Genomic DNA, 22,985 nt, shown 5'->3' on the forward strand with positions numbered 1-22,985 from the left:
CACGTTTTCTAAGTCAATTCAATTTAAATTAAATTTAGTTTCTTAGGCGGCCGAGTTGATTTGAGATACAATAGATATGTATGTATCTCATTTGAATATGTTTTTATATAATAATTGATCACGCGAACTAAAATATCGCAATAAAACTAAGTCAAAGTTAATGATCTTGAACATATCGCAAGTCAAGAAGATACCAAATTTAATTGTAGTCCATACACGATTTCGTCAAACAATGAATATTGAATTATTTTGGAATAAACATAGTTCTGTCAGCACCTGAAGGAAATTCCCAGTCTTGTATTCTTGCAAATTGCAAGAGTTTAAAATATTCAGTTAGCCCCGAACTTAGCCCTTCCTTATTTGTTTTATATATTTTTATCTTTTTACTTATATATTGTAGAGAAAAAAAGTTAATTTGATTTTGTAAGTACCGTCTATACAAATATTGGTTCTAATGGGAAGTTTCGCCAGGATTTATGCATTATAACATCCATTATGGTGCTCAGTTTGAGTACTTATTAGACGAAAAGTTAGAAAAATGTTGAGTTTTCTGCTAAAAGTTGTAGGTGATATGTGAAACTATAATAGTATTAGATGTAGTAGTAGATTAGAAAATGAAAGAGAAGAAAGAAAAAAACAAGAAAAAACGTTAACTTTGGTTATACCGAAACGAATGGCATAAAGAAGAATACCCTTCATACAAGAGCTTCGTTTTGATAGGCCAGTTTGTATAACAGCAATATGTTATACGAGTAGTGGTCCGATCTAAACCATTTGTTAGAAGTTTATGAGTTGATTTGGTTAGTAATCTACGAGGAATTTCGTAAGATGACTTGCTAAATAAAACGATTTTCTACACAAGGACTCGATTTTGATAGTTCGTTTGTATGGTAGCTATATGCTAAAGTGGTCCGATATCGGCAGTTTCGACAAATGAGCAGCTTCTTGAATAGAATAGTACGTGTGCAAAACTTCAGATCGATATGTCAAAAACTGAGGGACTAGTTCGCGTATATATAGACACACGGACTTCGCTAAATTGACGCAGCTCGTTTGTAGAGTTCAAGAAGAATCTATAATATATAGGTATGTTTTATTAATTGTTTTTATTTTGACTCTCTCGTTAAGAATTGAACAAGGAATTCTTGAAAATTTTTATTAAAATTTTTAAGTACCGCCCTAATGTAAACTTAAGTAAATATATATTTCCGTCATACACTTATAAGCTGGCATAATGACATATTTATTACCAGACAGCCAACCCAGTTGAATGTCAAAGACACGCGAGCTCCAGTGACATATATCCATCTACATAAACACACGCACATAATGCTCACTCAAGCTATAATCCCACACAGCAGCTCATTCACTCATTCACAGTACTTGTAAATACCTCGGTTAAGTGTGCTTGTGTGAGTGTGTGTCAATGCGCGCAACCGCAAAATGGTCTTAACGGTGTTTTAAATGACTTTAATGGCATAAAGTATTTTGCTTACCTGCTATACAAATAATATACATGTCAGGGCTGCATATGTGTGCGTATTTGCGGCAAGCTTTTTGCGCGCTTCAATGTCTGCTCTCTTACTTACTCACACACTGTGTCTCTCTATCTCGCACACTTGCACACGCTCATTAAAGTATCTGTCTATCGTTTGCCACTTCAGCACGCAATTATCGCGCGTGGCATAATCGCCATTTTATACGCTGTTTGGCGCCCTTAAGTATGCAACGTCAACGCGCTGTTAAAGTGCCAGCAGCTTTTTTAAAGCTTTGCGGCAAAACCGCGCGCAGACAGTGAACTTTTGCGCGCGCTTCAAGTGCTTTAAAATGCGCAGCTATCAGCGGTTTTACACACAAACGCACTTAATGTGCCTGGTTGCGCGCCTGTAAGTATGCTTATGTAGTATGTAAGTATGTTTAAGTTTGCCATTTTGCTGCGCATGCAAAAAGGATTGAAATAAATGAGTATGCGTGCCCATGCGCTGCCATTTAATGCACTCATTCAGTCAATCGTGTTGTGTCTTTAATTTGCCTGCGTCTATTTATGTGCATGTGTGTGTGTGTGTTATGTGATTGTTTGTATGCCGCCAGCCATGAAAAACATTCGCTGATTAATGTGCGCATTTAAGCGTTTCAACAGCGTTTTTAATGTGTCATAAAGTTACACGCATAAATTTGCCGAGCATGTCGCAATGATATGTGGTGACAGAATTATGTGTGAGCCATTAGTAGCAGGAAGGATTAGCGCACGAAATGCATGCACTTTTGAAGAGCAATTATTAAAGAGGGGTAAATATTATGGTTATTAAATTAGGGATTTTTGATATCACGATCTAAATATTGTATATTATATAGGTATTAATAAGGCTAAGCAAAGGATAAGCAGATAAATGAGCAAATGGACTGGGTCATGCTTAATTTCGTAAAGATAGCATGTCAAATAAAAAAGATTTTTACACAAGCACTTGATTTCGACAAATAAAAAGTTTCTTGGAGAGGAAAGAACACCTTCACCTTTCGAAGAAACGTCCTCATCGCTTCACTAAACTGTTAAAGCGGTTGGCTTCGATATGAGATAGTTTCGTCACCAATGTTAAATTCAACTTATGTATCTATATTAGGGAGTTTTTTTTTGAACTATTAATGTTTTTCAGTCCCGTCATGAAATTACCTTGAAAATACCCTAAAAAAATGCCCTGACAATTTTAGCTCTTAATATTAACATTAAGAACTGGACCAAGGCCTGTAAAATTTTCCATAGAAAATACACTACAATTATCAGTTTTTATCTTTAAATTCCTACAGATCAGAGGTAGTTTATGGCATCGCTTTGAGTTTAGACGCATATTTCTCAGAATTGTTCACTCTACAAAAGTGCCCAATGCGACAAAGTCATAACTCATACCGGTGAGGTAGTACGGCGCTCTAAACCCGATTTTTCCAAGAATTTCGCATTTTTTTGTAAATATATCGTAAATGATAGGAGTTATAGAAAAAATTCAAATGATAAATTTGTAGGAAATTTTATTTGCTATAAAAAAGGTTCAAGGTCAAAATCGCTATCATTAATACTTCGTGAGATATTCGGCCTTTTAAGTAAGGCTTTATAGAATTTTTATAGATGGTATGTATTAAAAAATCTATGAAAATTGAAAAAAATTAATAGTTCAATAAAAAAAAACACCCTAATCTATTTATTAAACCCTAGAATATAATCATGATTCTAAATTATTACATGAAGTAACCACATAAATATTCCATCGATAGAATTTCGGTTGTAATATTGAGAGCTGTTCATTGGCTCTTTTCAGGTGGTTTTAAAAACGGCTGAGATGGTAAAATTCTGAGAGAAGAAACATCGAATGCCATCATTTTGGGTACTTCTTTCACTCAAGTAAATTATAATGAAACCCGAATGTCAACATACCAGACTACTAAGAATCGTTAGCATAAATTTCATTATATTCTATTAGATTCTTACGAAAGCCACATGCGATCCACATCAAAAAATCATGCAGGGAAAAATTAAAGGTACTCATACTTATTATAAAGAAGAATGTTGTTGATATTGATTTTGTTGCTTTTCTGTATTACATTTTTCGTTATACCGATGAATATCGAAAATTAGTGAACAATTCTTGGTATAGATATCATAAGTTATATCGAATGAGTCCATCGAGGCACCTCTGTAATATGTGCTATTATTTCTATAATCGAAAGAGAAAGATATCGAAGAACATGTGAATAATGAGAAAATCGTATCATTTTGAAAATAAGACACGTAGAATATTATAAAATGATTTTAGTAAAAAATTTTCAGCTTCACTAACAAAATATCAACATCTTAACACTACATACATGTATATAATACACACTTAGAAAAGACTTTTAGTTTGCCATGCCCAACAGCTTCTCATTGCTCTTTCGTTGCCACGGACAAAACGTTTATGGTACAATGTCCATTGAAATGTCTTGCCACAGGCATGAACGATTTTCAGGCAACACTAAGGGACGGAAAAAGCAAGAATTTCTGGGCTGTCGTTTGGATAAAAAAAGTTTGCGTGACGTGGAAATACTTGGGAAATTGTCAAAATTACGTCACGCCGAAAAGTATGCAGTAACAGCAGATTGCCTGCAATGTCAGCACTCTAGCCTGCAATCGAACGCATGTACACACACACACATATATAGTACATACAGACATCCGTTGGTGCAATCAAGCTATGTTACTATTGTGCGCATATATATTGACGAAATTGCCCCTGCAAGCGCCGGTAGTGGCAACAGTCCCTCTCTACTCAAGCATTGACATGGCATTTTGCCATCGACGTCTAGCCAGCGGCTGGATTGGTGTTGAAAGGCTTCAAAACAAATACGAAAATGACGAAGGAAAAATTGCGAAATTGCATGCACTGCAGCAAATACACAAACAAAAAGACAGAAAACATATATATTCACATATTTTCAGACCAACACACATAGAAATACAAATATATATACTTTTGTACAGTGAGCGGTCGCCAATTGTAAATAGTAATGTGAAGTTTAACTCTTCTACAGAGTCAATACTCGCATTTACACAGGCTTACTAGATATACATATGTATATACATTAGGGCATGTCAATAAAAATTTTGTGTTTGAATGTGTGTGCCTTGTTAATTCGTGTGTTGGCATGCAAATTCTTGTTACAGACACTGCCCTTGGCGAGTTCTTGGCCTTGCTTTGGCCAGATTCATCGGTCGACTGGCTCTTCACCCCTCCGATTAGCCAACTGTGCTCACTCTTCGATTGGTTATGTGGCATTAAAAATCATTTATTGCCAATTTTTGCTTGAGGCGTAATGGAAAATAGTTTTATAACTGCTGCTGATTCTTGGTTTTCCACACACACACAAAATCTACTGGGCGTGTGGGGAATTTAATCAGCAAATTGGTCGAGTATGTTAAATAGAAAGTTGAAGCATGTGTATATGAATTTGTATTTACCTCTTACAAAAGTAAAGATTTTTCATTGAAAATTATCTAAAATAAATTTAAAATTATTGGTTTCATTCGAAAACCCGTTTTTTTTGTAGACAACTGGTTATATGTTTCAAAATAGATTCGGCAAAATACAGATCAGTAAATCGAAGATACCTTAGCGAACATTATATTGAAAAGAAAACACGAAGTATATTGTAAACATTTTTTGGGCAAATTTTTCCTACTTCAACGACCAAATACCGTTAGGTTAAAAAAAAAAAATATTCCATTTGGGGTTTATTTCATCTACCGATCACTACTCAAACGCACACTCTTGGGGTTCTAGATTCAGAATGGTATCTTGCTATCCATAACAGTGAAAAAAAACTGGTATAAAAATGGGAGATGAATATGCGTCTACAAAAGAGATACATTCTACCGGAAATACCCATTTTCCAAATATGACTATTCTATTAATTTCTTGTTTACATTTCTGAGGTTGTAAGTATTGTAGTTTCAGTAAGAATCGAGGAACCTCTAAGAAGGTTCAAGCATTGCTGCAAGAACTATTCATTAATAGCCAGATCACGTCCAAAAGATGCTGTCTAATAACTCTATGCGATTCCTCAGAGTTAAATTTGGAATCGAACATTTCTTGTTTGATGGGTATTAATCCTGCATGTGGAAATAGCAGGTAATAGCACTTATTCCTTTTAAGAACATGATTATAATGTTCGGATTAAAACAATTTCTTCAGAGACTGTATCGTTTTCTTGAGTAATAATCTATGTCAAATTTCGTGAAGATATCTCGTTAACTAAAAAAGTTTTCCATTTACTAGACTCGACTAGATTGTCATCGATCAGTATGCATAATAGCTATATCCTATTGTGATCCGGTAGCGGTGGTTACGGCAAATGAGCAGCCTCTTGAAGAGAAAAGGATATCTCAAAGACAAACGAACAGATGAACAGATTAAAGAATATAGCACGTTCATGTTTATATTTGAATGGGTTTCTGATCTTTCCTTCTAGAAAATTACCAAAATCCAATCTTGTGCGTGAAGAACATTAAGTTCGAGCGAACCCAAATGTCAAAAGTACTCTCAAACTACAAGCTGCTTTCCAAAGTAAACAGGACTTAAAAAAAAACAGAATAAATGGTTTTTTCGGCAAAATCAATTTATTTTATTCAAAATAGTCTCCTTCTGCTTCAATACAGCTTTTTGCACGGTCCAAAAGCATGTCGAACGAGTGTTTTAGCTCGTTAGCCGGTATGGCTACCAGTGTGCCGGTGCAAGTCTTTTGAATGACCACTACGTCTGCATAACGCTTTCCTTTCATGGGCAAATGCATTTTTCCGAAAAGGAAGAAGTCGTACGGTGTCATATCAGGTGAATACGGGGAGTGGTTAATAGTTAAAAAGTGATTTTTGGTCAAATAATCGGTCACAAGCGTCGATCGAAGCGTTGGATTCTGAGCAATTTTTGGTCGTCAGTCAATTTGTGCCGAACAAACCGAGCACACACCTTTCGTTAGCCCAAATGTTCAGTCCAAATGCGATAAATCGATGTTTTGGAGATGTTCAATTCCATTTCCATGAATTTCAGTGATGACTTCAGCTGATTTATAATTAATTCACGCACATTTTCGATGGAATTTCAGGTGATCACGGATTTTGATTGGTCCACATGTTGATCGTCATTTAGGTCCCCACGACCACTTTGAAAACGTTGAAACCACTCATGCACTCTGCTACGGGATAGGGAATCATCGCCATAATTCTTTCATCAATTGAAACATATCGGTAAAAGTTTTACTAATTTTAAAACAAAATTTAATGTTGGCTCTTTGTTCGAAGCCCATTTTCACATCGATAACACGAACATACTGACACTTAAAACGCAATAACTTCACTTCCAATCTCAATCTATGAAATGTCATGAAATTCTCACTGGACAATAGATAAAGATAACAAATTCTAAAGCACTACTCGACAAATAGATGGCGCCTTAAGGGGGTCCTGTTTACTTTGGAACTCACCTTGTATATAATAAGATGTTAACCAAAGTCGATGTAAAATCAAATATAATACTAATTTACTTAATTTTTATAAATTTTCAATATCGATTTTGTTCTGCTACTATTATTTTCGAACTATTCTAAGAAGGTATTATAAGAGGTATGAGTAATCTGAGTGTATATACGTATGTACTCTCATTTAGTTGTTTGGGTTTAATGAAGTTTTGATTCCCGTAACAAATAACTATTCTGAAGATCAAGAGTGTTCGTGTTAGAGGAATCTGGCACTGTTCTATTGTAACCATTTAGCACTTGAAGCCATTTAGCCTTCAAGCCTGAGGAATCAAAAGGTTTTGTCATTCATAATTTCCCTACAGCTCTTGGAATTCTGATTCATTCAAGAAGTATGAATCCGCAATCTTATTCTTTTGAAGGAGTATTGTTTTCACTCCAAAAAATTTACGATTTTTAAACAACCGTTGTATCAGAAATTTCTTCATTATTGAAGTTGATTTCTTGAAAGATATGTTGCCTATTAGTTCGTTGTATAGAACCCAAGTTTTGAAAGTAAAATCCACGAAACCTTTAAAGTCGGGTTTAAAGCGATTTTAAGCTATTCCTTTACAAAATGCTAAATGCATGTACACAACTGGTGTGACAGCTAATCCTTTAGGAATACAAATGTCAAATACAAGTGTTTACTTTGACAGCTGGTTTGACAGCAATCGCTAAGAAAATTGTACAACAATTTTAGTCCTTAGAAGCACTCTGTAATTTCTATGATATTTCTTATATTTCCATCTTCTTACTTCACACATCCCCTAGTTCATTTATATCTATTAAGTCACATGCTTGTGGTCAATGATATATGCGACTTTTATTACATGCCACATCCATAGTTCTATGAAAAAGTTGCTGAATTGATACTTAAGTGGCCGATAGTTCGAGAGTTTGTGGGAAAATTCAATGAAAAACAATCAATAAGGATGTAAAAAATCTGTAACATACTGCTTATAAGCGTGTTAAATCACTTGAGGCTTGAACTTCCAAGAGCGCTGGTAGTGGCCAGCGTTGCCTGCAGCCTGCAGCTGAGTTCCTTACCTTTGTTGGCTTCACGCCCTTATGCAATTTTACACTTTATTGCACAGTTTTATAAACTATCTTTTTTCATATCAACCACACATAGTTCCACACATGCTTGCTTCCTTCGACTATTTTCCAAATATTTTACAAATTTTCACACTTGTTAGCCAGTTAGTCAGCCAGCCACGTACTTAAATCTACATTCTTATATAATAGACTTGCACATCTTTATCCTCTTACCGCATGCATATATGCATGCGCCACATGCCACATATGTACGTGGGTGTGTGTGCATCTCAGACAGGTGACTAATAAAAATATATGAAAATAAATTTGCAGCTATTCGCTATGGGTGTCATGCACATACTCACGCACACATATATGCACACATGCACTTTTGGTAAGAGTCATGCCGGCAAACCTTGGTTAGTTGAATTTTTGCAATATTCGCACGCCATAAAAATGAAATTCGACAGCTTGCAGGAGCATGAAAAACCATGTGTAGTGTGTAAGAATGTGTGTTATGGTAGTTGTTGTTGGTAATGTAGTAAAATGCAGCTAGAGTTGTGCGGGATTCGGTGTATGGAATCCCGTTTTATTTGAAAGTATTAAAGTCAAGCCCTAGATATTACGATGAGTTTCTCAATTATTTGGACACCGAGGTCTTATATTGCTTGGAATGGTATATGGATTTAATGATATGCCTTTGAGTTTTTAGATTATATTAAGAATTTTAACATTGCCTGTTGATGGCTTCTCGATTTACAGAGTAGAATTGCTTATGATTTAACACAGAAGATTTCTTTCTAGAATATGTCAATACCAACTTGTCGAACGACACCGAAAACTTTACAGTTGGGAGATTAAAAACGCTCAGTAAGAAATCCATTTGTTCAAAAGACAGCTTGATCTAAAAGATGATTGGCTTTCTTACTATTAGTAGCCTTATGTTGAAAAATCCCATGCTAAGAGTGCTATGTTCAGCGATAGTCAAGAGGTAATAAAAACGATCTCAGCTTATGAGGTCAAATCGCTGTTAGTGGAACAGTGCATAGGAAGGCTCAACCGCCTATCAGTTTGCAACGGTGTACACCTGATCTGGCTTCCGGAGCATAAAAGGGTAGCCGGCAATGAGCTGGCCGACGAACTAGACCGGGTGTGTATTTTCTTCAGTTCTTCTCCAATGCGGTCGTATACATACATACTTCGAAAATGTACTGTCAGGTAATTCATCTAACTCAGTTAAAAGAAAATAGAGCTTTTTGGTTCGTTTTTAACTCTTTAAATATTTTTCGTTAAAATATTAAAAGCCCCTAAACACTTCTCTTCTAGGAAAAAAGGGTAGGGCCATGCTGTTCTAGGATAAGCGCTACGCAACGCATCACAGAGAAGAGAGAATAGTGTAGACAGTCTTTGATATGCACAAAAACAATTCGGAAGACTATAAAAATATTTTTGTTTTATTACTTTTCAATACTGACAGTCCCGAAGCACTAAGCACAATCAGTATACAAAACTCTCAAACTTGCTATTGCAATATCAACCGTGCAGTCTTTACACCGCCGCAAGGTGTAAAATATTAGGGCATTTTTAACATCCATTTGCAGGCGTGCCATACATATACATGTGATATATAAACATATGTGCATATTACACAGCAGCCATGCACTGCATGCCCTGGTACTACATGACGTATGAGCGACGTAGGAATTATAGAGATAGTATGCCGGCAGCCGGGTCGAACGATAGCGAGTTTATTGTTTTCGTTGTAGATTTTCAAAATTTTTTTGTTTTTGTTACTTATTTTACAACCACACACAGTTATGTATACACATATAGTTGCGTGCATGTACGTGTAAGCGTGCATAAACTATCTCATACTGGGCGCTTCTCTTCAACGTAAAATTTATATGCGCTAATAATTTTTTTCACTACCTTTGCTTTTGTTTTCGTGCTTGCTTGGTGCTCTGGCTTTGCCTAGCGTATGGAAATTGCCAAATTGACCGTGACTTCAATCTGTTTTGCATAAATTGCAGACAATTGATTTTCATAACGAGTAAACTGGTAGTAAAATACACCAGCATAGGTGAAAGCAATTGCCGGCGTGTGTGGCTGAGTGGCTCTTGCAACTGCGGAACCAGTTTGTATGAAGTTTGGCACACTTAAAGCCGCAGCGTAATACGCAATCAACTTTAAGTGCGCTTGGGAAAATATATTTACATAAAAAATCGTACGCATGTGTGCGTACTGTGGGCGTTTTAGGTGATGTGGTAGCAGTAGCACAGTAAGTAAACCACGCATTCAAACGAAAAGGTCTTAAGTTTATTATTCATTATCTTTATACCGCTCCTATCCTAACGTCCTTGTATAAACACTAATTTCATTCAGCCGAAATTTTTGGCGGTGAATGCCAGTTGCTGCCACCGCAAATGTTATGCCTGGCCTCAATTCCTTTGGACAATTGCTGGCTGTGTTTTGTACTTGAACTTTGCCAGCGGTGGTCTACACGAAGTGCTGTGTTTATAATCGTACAAATATGTGTATGTACCTTAAGCCTCCTATTAGCTGTGCCCTGTTGGCCTTGGCTACTTGGCCTTAAATATGCAATTTGACGGAAATTATAGACATTTGGCGTGAAATTTCCGCATATTGAACTTTTGAAGTGTTGCTGCCATTAAATTACATGCCATTCAGTAGCCTAAAAGTATGCCCCATTCAATAGAATGTTGCGCCTGTATAGCACTAAGCACGTGTACTAGGTTGCTTTATATTGGAGGAAGTGGCAATAATTTGGCAATGCATAATATATTTTGCTATCGAGTAAAAATTTTGTTTTTTCATTTTTTTTCTAACACCTACACATCGATGACGTGTCCGTTTAGTGTTAATTTGCAGGTCTATTTCGAAGGCCGTGCGCAGCTATGACGTGGCTTGGCTTCGTAATACCTTCATTGTTGTGTATATATTATACATATGTAGCGTTGTGTGTGCATAATAATTATATTTCCCATTGACACTGCAATTTTGCGGTCAAAGCAATTATGCGCTATTTTACGGTTAACTCAGAAAAAATTTTAATTCGACGTGGTCAACACGCTTCTATGCGTTGAAGGTGGCTAGTCGAGTGGAAAATTGAGTTTAAGTGTGTTTTTCTTGAAAATTTAAAGGTCATACATTTTTCAGTACAATTAAAATTTAAATAGAAATGATTTTTTTAAACTGTAAATTTTAAATTAATTGGAATATCATTCAACTTAATGTTTGAATTTGGTGCTTTTTTAATTTTATATTTAACTTTAATATTAATATTGATTTTATTTCTGTTTCGAATTTTAATTTTAATTTCAGTTTTAGCAAATATTTATGTATATGTATTTGAAGTTTTAAATTCTAATTTAAATTCTATAATTTGTATTCTATTTTTAGTACTGGTTATCTATACTCTATACTCTATATTCCATATTCTATATTTTATATCCTATATTCTATATTCTATATTCTATATTCTATATTCTATATTCTATATTCTATATTCTATATTCTATATTCTATATTCTATATTCTATATTCTATATTCTATATTCTATATTCTATATTCTATATTCTATATTCTATATTCTATATTCTATATTCTATATTCTATATTCTATGTTCTATATTTGAAATTTTAAATTCTAATTTATGTTCTGTAATTTGTATTCTATTTTCAGTACCGGCTATCTTTATTCTATATTTTATATTCTATATCTATTCTATGTTATATATTCTATGTTTTATAATCTGTATTCTATTTTCTATATTCTATATTCTATATTCTATATTCTATATTCTATATTCTATATTCTATATTCTATATTCTATATTCTATATTCTATATTCTATATTCTATATTCTATATTCTATATTTTTATATTCGATATTCGATATTCTTTATTCTACATTCTACATTTTATATTTTATATTCTATGTTCTATGTTCTATGTTCTATATTCTATATTTTATATTCTATATTCTATATTCTATATTCTATATTCTATATTCTATATTCTATATTCTATATTCTATATTCTATATTCTATATTCTATATTCTATATTCTATATTCTATATTCTATATTCTATATTCTATATTCTATATTCTATATTCTATATTCTATATTCTATATTTTATATTTTATTTTCTATGTTCTATATTCTATATTCAATATTCTATATTCTATTTTAAATTTTATACATTCTATATTCTAGATTATATATTCTATATTCTATATTCTATATTTTTTTTTCTATATTCTACATTATATACTCTATATTCTATACTCTTATTCTATATTCTATATTCCATATTCTTTATTCAATATTTTATATTAAATTTTTTACGTCCTATATTTTTTCTCAATCCCTTTGTTATTATCAACCATTATATAGTTTTTCTGTTCGAGAAATATAAATTAATTCTTGCAAAAACATTACACACTTTTTTCCTAGAAACCTATAACTCCATGGTTCAACGCCATAATGAAAACTTTATGCTTCACACGAAATTTAACGCTCATACAATATTTGGCATATGAATAATAAATAATGCGATTGGGTATAATGAAATCAAGCCAAAGCATTGAAAAGAAATAGTGAGCTGCAAAAAAGTGGCTTAAGCTCGCTATTTTTTCGACTTCTTTAGCGCTGCCTTCATTATTTTTATAGCTTGTGCGCAGAGTTTTCGTTGAAAATTCAATTTTTAATATCTCGTGGTGATAAAAAATTAAATATTTACATAAATAAATTGCACATTTTAATGCGCTTTTGTCTGAAATTTCGCTCGACGACTTTTCTGCTTATTGAAAATATTTTTCCTGCCATAAAATGCAGCATGCTTTTGTGCGCGGCGCAGTGATGCCATAGGGAAATGAGCTTACGCCGTGACTGCATTGTTTTATACGCACTCGGGCAGGTTTATATGGAAGTATTTGTGTGTGATATTGAAATATTGAAATTTTCATATAAAGGGTGTTGGGTTTGGGTGTTGGGTTAGGGAAGTTATATATTTTATTATTTTATTTTTATGTTAAGATAACGAAGCTATAGGTATAAAAATTTAAATAGAGATATTTATGTTTATTATTACAGTTTTTATATAAAGGGTATTGTTTTGGGAAAGTCAATTTAAGTTTGTTTTAGTTTTTGGTTTTGTAAGCCTAAATAATGATAGAGGGTAACCATTTCTATAACCAAGTTTATACGCCAATATTTTTTCGATTATTACCGTTTTCAAATAAAGGGTGCTACTTTTTGGAATTTTTTTTTAATTTTTTATTTTAGTTGAATACTACTATAAACAGGTTTATATGCAAATATTTCAATGTTTGGTTGAAATTTAAATATATATAAAGGGTGTTACTTTTGGTCGGTTTATACTTTTTAACATATTTTTTTCTAATAATTTTATACATACATAAAAACAGTTCACCAAAAAGTAAATTTTACTTTTAAAGACACTTTTCTCTATTGTGACACCCTGTAAATTGTTATTATTCAATGTATTTGTAGCAATGCAATCCACTCACCTGCACTGAGTGATCTAAATTATTGATGATGCGTATAACACGTCCGGCGCTGCGTTTGATCGAGCCCGATGTGGTCGATAATGTGCCCAGGTCTGCCTCCATAATCGATGGCTTACGACTGGCCGGTTTCGAGCCCCAGCCCTGATTACCGGGCGAGGCGTACCACATGCCGTTCTTTTTACCGTAACTAGCCGGCTGTTGTGAAATTTGGTGAAATGAAATATTTTCATTGGTTGCGGTCGATTGATTGTTCGGTGGATTGTTGACGTTATGGCGAATTGCAATTGTTGTGGCATGAAAGAGAAAGGGGGAAGAAAAAAATGGAAAATATAGTGGGTAAATAAAATGGAATTAACGTTCGAAATCCGCTGCCGTTGGCAGTATATGAAAAAATATATATAATTTTCGTAGCATTTATGTTATAGCTGGAAACTTCATACATGTATATGTATGCGTGTGCACGTGTTGGCATACATGCATACATATGCGCGCTTTTGTGCGTGTAAATTTGTAAAGTGCCTTGTGAGCGAGTATTTCGCACAAATCTGGAATTAATTAAATTGTTTTGTGGCACGCGCGTGAGCACACGCACATACATACATAACATACAATGTGTGCCCATACACACACTAAAGTTAACACCAGCATTGTGCGAAAGCCGCATGTTGACCATGAACGGGGCTATCACCCACAATCAGCGCGTAGATTTTTTGTGCGTCGCCCACCCACTTCCTGCCCTCACACATTTGCATATGCTTTGTTCTTTTCTTTTATTAAATTTTCGATTTTTTCGCGCTTGCTTTCTCCACAATTTCGCAATTATTTTAATTGTTCGCGCTCAATATTTTTTCCTCACACACAATGCTTACATGGCTGTTGTTGCCATGCGGTGCCCACTGCGATTGTAGTAATGTAAACATATGTATGTATGTTTGTAAATACAATTAATTTGCGTAAATATATATTTATTTGTTTTGCTGTGTGTACGAATGCAATTAAAACCATTTACTTTTGTGGGTTTTTCTTGCTTCGATTTTATTGTGACCATATTTTATGTGCCAAATATGCAAAATCATGCAATTCTTTGCATACTTCAAGGGGTTGAAGCCAGTTGGGAACGTGTAACGAGTTTGCTGGGCATATAACTCTGTGTATGTACATTAATGAATCGAATATACATATATATAATCAACGACAACCACCGGGAATATTTTCGTGGTTAATGCATTTTCCTTATACCAACGTGTTCCTGGGAGTCCTCATATCATAAATATATGCTGCATGATTGCGGGAAAAGTAAATTAAGTATTTTATTACATTTCTTATCCTCTTTTTACATTATATGACAAGTGCAATCGTTAGAAAAGGCAAAAAATTAATGCAGTCTCCGTAATGAACTAGTTGGGAAAGTGATATATTTGAAAGCGATTAAGAAACTAGTTATCAAAATTGAATTCATTTTATTAAATATTGCTTGTGAATTCCCTGTATAATTAACATGTAAACTTCACGGTATTCAAACTTTCTTTACCATTTAACTCCAGTCTTTTATTTGCTTATATCGTTCTACAGAGCAATAAATCGCTTCTTTTTTCCTGATTTCACCTTAATTAGAGACAACCAACCTGTCTATTTGGTCAATCGACTTCTTAATATTATTCTAGTTCTATATTTTTCAATTGTTCCACAAGCAAGTTCATTCAGTTCATTCAGAAACTATTAAAACTACGAAAACCCTAAAATACCTAGGAATAAGAATGGACAACAAATTGACGTACAGGACTCAAATCCAACATGCTGCAAAAAAGTCAGCCAATATAACCATGGCACTATCAAGACTCATGGCAAACACCGGAGGCCCACTTGCAAGTAGAAGGAAATTGCTTATGGACACAACACAGTCAGTGCTACTATACGGTAGCGAAATATGGGCCGATACATTAAATGCAGAACATAGACGAAAAGTGCTTGCTAAAGTGCAGAGAACAGCAGCCCTGAGAGTCGCCTCGGCGTACCGCACTGTATCCGAATCCGCAGTGCTAGTGATAAGCGGCGTCATCCCAATAGACCTTCTCGCAAAGGAGAGAAGACAACTATGGATATGGAAGAAAGACGGAATAGAAATACACATGGCCACAAGACAACAGGCGAGGAAGCAAACTCTTGAACTCTGGCAAGATCGGTGGACAAGTGAGAGCAAAGGAAGATGGACGGCCAAACTGATTAAAGAAATAGAGAAGTGGCACAGTAGAAAACACGGCGAGGTTAATTACTATATAACACAGATGCTGTCCGGTCACGGGTATTTCCGAAAATACCTATACAACATGGGAAAAGCAGAAAGCCCAGCTTGTATTTAAGGAGACGAACCACTAGACGATGCAAACCATACCATTTTCAAGTGCCACCGTTGGAAAGAAGTCCGAAGGACTGTACAAAACAAACTCGGAGAATTAAGTGCGGAAAATCTCTTAGAAAAAATGATATCTAGCAGCGAAAACTGGAAAATAATTGCCTCGTACGTGAAACATGATCTACGCACTAAAAAAAGGGACATGGGTGCGGACTCCCAATAGAAATAGCCAATAGAAATAGCCAAATAGCTTGATGCTGGCTAAAAAACCGTAGGCATTCCTGGACGCAGGGAGAGTAGAAATTGACCTGTAATGGGTCCATCTTGGAAACCTTAGCCTGAAGTAATGCGAAAGCGGTCACGGGGTAGGGGAAAAAATTCCATGATGGAGGGGGGGAGTGTTTTAGTGGGTATACCACTCACGTAGGATGACGATCCCTATATGGTGCGAAGACATTTTAAACCCTCCTTACGGCCTAAAAAAAAAAAAATGTTCCACAAGTTCATAAATTTTCCAAATAGCAGTGTGGTCTGGATTAGGAATTATTGGAATTTATTTTTTAGTTAAATTGTACTTAAAAAAGTCGAGAACAAAAAATGTCCAAATATTGTTCAATTATAAGTTTTTTTCAGTATTTCCAGTTTTCTTCATACAAGCATTATAGCTCTATGCTTTAGATTGTTATATGAGTATGGTTTGAAATGAGAAACCATGTTATTAGTTTTCAGTTTTAGTAGTTTTTCGAAACAACTCGGCTATAATTAATTTGCAAAATCAATTCATAGATATGATATAGGTATTATCATTTTATAAAGATATTATCCTTAGTACTCAAATTCTGAATTATGGAGACCTTATAAGACCCTGCAATTAATCCCTTTTTACCAGAGAAGCAATGATGAACCTGAGAGACTAGCACTAAAGTAATAAGGTATTTATTTCCTTTTACTACCTTCTTAATTCTTACCTTCAGCGAAATGAATACTAACTATTATTTTTTTTTTCAAGTTTATTATCGAAAGTCAGTACATGAAACGTATGCCCCAATCGAAGCGAAATTTCTTTCTCTTTATCACATTTATATCTGCAGTTATAAATTGCATTTAATTTTTATGCTTATCGTGCAATTTCTTTATCTACTTGGCAATTCCATACATTATCCTATATACATAGTTTATTGGTAGTGCGATTTCAGCCCAGTGACATCAGCTATTTACTCGTATACTGGGTTTTCCAATAGTTATGATATGTCATTATGACTATTTTTAATACGTCATGAACTGTATTTATTTTCATTGTATTCAGTAATGTTTATAATTTCAGCATGGAAAAATATACGTAAGAACAATTGTACAAATTATTCAATTTTATTATAAAAAAATTGTTCTAAGCAAACTTTCGTGTGCTTTTTTCCAGTTTATGGTAATAATAGTCGTCCATCTGTGTTCTCTATTTGTCGAATTAATGAAATTTTCGAACGTCCATTTGTTTACATAATGTTCAAATGTCAATAAGACAAAGAACCACTGGAAGTATTGAAAATATTGATGCCGTTCAAGCAAGTGTTGCTAAAGATCTTAATTTGTTTATTCCAAGACATTCTCAAGAATTGGGACTGCCCCAGACCACAACCTAATAAATTTTTAGAAATGATTTGAGCTTGCATCCGTACAAAATTGTTTTCTCTCAAGAACTGAAGTCATTGGACCACTGTAAGCGTCGCGTATTTGTTGATTTTACCTTGAAACAATTTGAAACCATTACGTTATTTTAAGAAAATCATCTTCTTCGAAGAGGCTCACTTTCATCTCAGCGGTGCGGTAAATAATCAAACCGTCGATTCTGGTGCGAAGAAAGTTCACAAATTATTCATGAACAAGCATTACATTCACCTAAATTGATTGTTTGGCATGGTTTTTGGTCTGGAGGAATTATCAGTCCATACTTCTACCAAAATGGAGCTGCTGACACCCTTACTGCTAATGGAGAGCGGTATAGATCGATGATAACAAACTTTTTATGGTCGCAATAGGAAGAAGTTGATCTTGGTAACATCTGCTAGCAACAAGACGAGGCTAAGTGCCCCACAGCGCTTACAAAAACCGAATTATTGCGACAAAAGTTTGGAGACTCGATTATTTCAACAAATTGTGACATTGAATGTTTTCCAAGAAGTTTTACTTTAACACCATTAGACTACTCCTTATGGGGTTATTTGCAGTCATTGACCTTGAGTAATAAAGCAGAGTCTCTACAAGCTTTTGAAGTAAATATAGAACGTGCTATTCAAAGCATCAAATTTGTTTCTGCAAAAGAAGTCGTGAAGGCCATTTGAATTATGTTATTGAATGAAATAAAATGAATTGTATAAATTTTACTTCACACTTAATAAAAACATTTCAATTTCATTAAAGTGTTTGTTTTCTAAAAAATCATATCACTCTTATTAGAGAACCCTGTACATATCCTTGGTGCAGATTTCTCGAGCAAATATTTTAATGAAGTTATGCATACGCAATCTTACATATTAAACTATGATACTGCATATTACGACCTTACGATAATTATTATTACTCACACACACAGTTGTAAATAAAACATATATTTTTTAGTATTATTTTCATTTCTTTCTTCTCGCTCCGCCATCTTTCATTACATGTATTCCCCAATTACGCTGCGTAATTTTTAATTTTTTTGTTCAACGCAGAAGGAAACTTTATACCTTAATGTTACATATATTATCGTGAATATCAACCAGTTCATTTGAATCGTCTCTGTAATGGACATAAGCGGCGTTTTCGCTGAATATCGAAGAACTCATATTTTATAGTTATTGCTGAAAAGCAAATTACTATCTGAGGTGAGCAGAAAAGTTGTTAATTTTTATTTGCATTAAGCATTTACGCGATCAGTTCTTTTATCTTCCTTTCATGGTGTGTATATAGGATGCGGGTTAATATACATATGTTGAATTAAAAAAACGCTGATTAATTATATTCAGGGAAAAGAAGAGTATGAGTATACTATACAAGGCGCTTTCCAAAGTAAACAGGACTTTTTGAATATAGCGCCCACTGGTGGCGCCATCTATATGTCGAATGGTGCGTTAGAATCTGCTATCTTTATCCACTAACCATTTGCTCTGTTTTTATACTCTCGCAACAAAGTTGCTAAAGAGAGTATTATAGTTTTGTTCACATAACGGTTGTTTGTAAGTCCTAAAACTAAAAGAGTCAGATATAGGGTTTATACATACCAAAGTTATCAGGGTGACGAGTAGAGTTTTCCGTCCGTCTGTCCGTCCGTCCGCCCGTGCAAGCTGTAACTTGAGTAAAAATTGAGATATCATGATGAAACTTGGTACACGTATTTCTTGGCTCCATAAGAAGGTTAAGTTCGAAGATGGGCAAAATCGGCCCACTGCCACGCCCACAAAATGGCGGAAACCGAAAACCTATAAAGTGTCATAACTAAGCCATAAATAAAGATATTAAAGTGAAATTTGGCACAAAGGATCGCATTAGGGAGGGGCATATTTGGACGTATTTTTTTGGAAAAGTGGGCGTGGCCCCGCCCCCTACTAAGTTTTTTTGTACATATCTCGGAAACTACTACAGCTATGTCAACCAAACTATATAGGGTCGTTTCCTTTAGGCAATTCCATATACAGCTCCAAAATGGAAGAAATTGGATAAAATCCACGCTCACCTCCCATACAAAGGTTATGTTGAAAATCACTAAAAGTGTGTTAACCGACTAACAAAAAACGTCAGAAACACTAAATTTTACGGAAGAGATGGCAGAAGAAAGCTGCACCCAGACTTTTTTTAAAACTTCAAAATGGGCGTGGCGTCGCCCATTTATGGACCAAAAACCATATCTCAGGAACTACTCAACCGATTTCAATGAAATTCGGTATAAAATATTTGTTTAACACGCCTTCTTCCAATATAACGCTATTTTGAATTCCATCTGATGCCTTCTCTGTAATATATATATTAGGAACCAATGATGATAGCGGAATAAAACTTTACACAAATACGGTATTTGAGCTGAGGTATCCCTTGTGGAAAAATTGTCGTGATCGGACTATAACTTTTCAAGGTCCCTGATATCGAACACGAAGAACTCAGTGCCTAACCTAACCTAACCTAATTTTTCATCGAAAATATCGGTAAATCTCTCAGAATTTAATTCTAATTAATTTACAGCAAAATAAAAATATATGTAAATGACGGATAATGAAATCTCGATAATCACTTTATCATGCGAGAGTATAAAATGTTCGGTGACACCCGAACTTAGCCCTTCCTTACTTGTTTTTCTAAGTTTTGTTTACTTTGAAACACACCTTGTATATAACGTTAGCTTCTTCGTATCTAACATAGAATGGTGGCATTCTTTTCTATGAGCTGAGTTGCTACTCAGTGGAGGTTCTTAAAATTTGTTGATATTCTAACTACAGAAAAACTAGGTTTAGAACTGATGTTAATGTTACTAGTTAGATACTGGTTCATTACAAAATAGTTTGAAAATTATTACCTGAAGTTTAATTGTTATTATTGCTAGGCTACGTAACTAGGCCGAATCCGCATTATATTCCAAAGCTATGTATATGTCTGTATTTTCTATTTTCCACAAAAATATATAAAATACACTCCCTTAGGTTTAAGAAACGCGTGATATGCTTTATAAAATATGTAAGAAGAAATGAATTAATTAGTTTCCTAATTTGAATTGCGCTTGATGTTACTCATACGCCATGTACAACTTATAACTTTTCAAACGAAATTTAATTAATATTTGCAACTAACGTGCAAATAATTATTACAGAAAAGTGCTTCTTAAATAAGCTTTAAAAATAATCGTGAAATAAATAAGAGAGAAGAAAATACCAAGGCCTCAACATTCTCCAAACCCAAAGCAATACAGAGCATACCTCAGCATAAAATTTGACGGCGTTGTACTCTGTAACGCGCCAACTAGGCGGTTTACCTAAAGCAAAACAAATACAGACACAAAATGGCAAGCGAGTACGAGAAAATATAAATTGAAAGGAAAACTCGGAAAAAAATAAATTAAAAGTTGCGGTGGAAAGCAACTAAAGTGTTAACTAACAGTCTGAAAACAAAGAAAACACGCAGCCAAATAAATGCATTCTAAATGGAGAAAATTACTTAAAAGCAAAACAAAATTAATGCAAAGTTGTGTGCGATAAATGGAGAAAATCATTGCGGCTGCTGCGGAAACAACTCGGACGGCATGCCGACTTGCTGTCTGCATATTTGCTGAACACAAATTAAATGCAAACCAAACAATCTGCGGCGGACAGACTCGAAGTTTGTAAAGCAAACAAAAGATAACAAAATAAAATACAAGTGGTATTGAAAGTAAACTGCGTGAAAACAGAGTTGTATTAGTAGCGGCGGTAAGGATAGACAATGGAACTATATAAACGTTTCTACAAATGTGTGGAAAAGAAGAAGATTTCAAAGTTTTGCCGTAAAATGGCGCACAGAGCAAAAAATGTAAATTTAATTACGGTGAAATTAGCTGAAAACATTGAAATGCAAAAAAAAAAAATCAAAGAAATATGTATAAGACGTAGGGAAATTAAATTCTTTAGAAAGAAATTGGTGGAAAAAATTAGTAAACTAAGTATATATGTATATATAGAAACTCTTATTGGCTTGTATATGAATTGAGAAAAGTAGTGAAAAAACAGATAAAGCTAACTGTAATTGAACCCATAGCGCAATAGAAAACTAGTTGTGAAAAATTTGCGGAAGAAATAGTAATAAGGAGAGTAGTAATAATAATCCAAAAAAAAATGTCTCGCTCTGAAAACACTACTAGAGGACTGCTTTGTTAATTAAACATAAAGACAATATTTAGTGGTTTACTATGCGTAGTTTTAGCAAATTTAATGTTAATTAAGAAAAATAAAGCCATGGAGCGAGTGAGGAAAGTTGCTTGAGCGCCATTCACTTGAGAGTGGCCAGGAACGCTTCTTTGACATATGGCTTTAGCAGCTCACGACTTCCGGTCTTAGATCAAGTATTGTCTGGGTAGCCAAAAAACATCAGTTTGAAAGCGAGCTAAAGTGAGAAGGCAAACCATCTCTCCCCAGGGTTGCTGGATTTGTTACCAAGCACGTAAACAAATACCCCTAATGAAAAGAAAAAAACAGCCTCGAGTGAGAGACAACCCTTCTGACTACGATCCCTTAATTAAGATGAGCCTATCATATTGTGATAGACGGAAGACGTGCGTACGCTCTGAGATCCTAACGATTTTCTGCTCGACTTGTTCTCCTGCTTTTTGAGAGCACTCGGTATATGAGAACTGTAAAACGGCATTTCAAGCTCCACACGTACAGCTGCAACCGAAACCATAAGATTTCGGAAAAGACAAAAGGACAGTTGGTTGATGAAGAATACTGTGTCGCAGTGGAGAGAATGGTTTCTGTCACTGTCCACCAGAGGCCGAAATGCGGAGATTTTGACAAGACGAAGATCTTGACAAGTTGGCCGAAACGGGCAATACTGGAAATTTTATAAGAAAAGATGCGGGGACTAACAGAAGGTTGAAAGACGGGAGCATGCTCTTGTAAAATCCCTCGAGGTGATCTAGTGACTGATTCCCAGAGCATACTGAAATCAAAGAAGGATTCCAGTCTGCTGAATGGCAGTGAAAGCATAATACCTGGAGATGGTAAGCCCGGTTCCCGGTTCGAAGACGATGGAGCAGACGTTCCATTGCTCGACCATGAATAATTTAAAGTAGCAACGAGCATGCTTACTTCATTGTAGAATATGATCGGACGAAAGCAATGCCGACGATTGTAATTTAAGTGTGCTCTGCCCAATCCACAAAAAGGGAAACGCAACAATCTGCGCCAACTACCGTAGGATAAGCATTCTCAACTATGTATTTAAGGTTCTATAGAGCGTACTGTGTGAATGATTAAAGCCCACCGTCAACAAACTGATTGGACCTTA

General features: G+C 34.7%; 1 protein-coding gene across 4 annotated transcripts in view; it reads right to left on the reverse strand.

Annotated features, from left to right (window-relative positions):
• The window catches only part of LOC105233831 (echinoderm microtubule-associated protein-like CG42247), a 121,922-nt gene that overhangs the window by 11,384 nt on the left and 87,553 nt on the right, over positions 1–22,985 (reverse strand). For all 4 annotated transcript variants that reach the window (XM_011215996.4, XM_049459009.1, XM_049459010.1 and 1 more), the window contains one exon: positions 13,631–13,825. In XM_011215996.4, the coding sequence (XP_011214298.4) occupies positions 13,631–13,825 (195 nt within the window). The remainder of the gene's footprint in view (positions 1–13,630; positions 13,826–22,985) is intronic.

The sequence above is a fragment of the Bactrocera dorsalis genome, chromosome 5, assembly GCF_023373825.1.
Source record: "Bactrocera dorsalis isolate Fly_Bdor chromosome 5, ASM2337382v1, whole genome shotgun sequence".
NCBI lineage: Eukaryota > Metazoa > Arthropoda > Insecta > Diptera > Tephritidae > Bactrocera > Bactrocera dorsalis.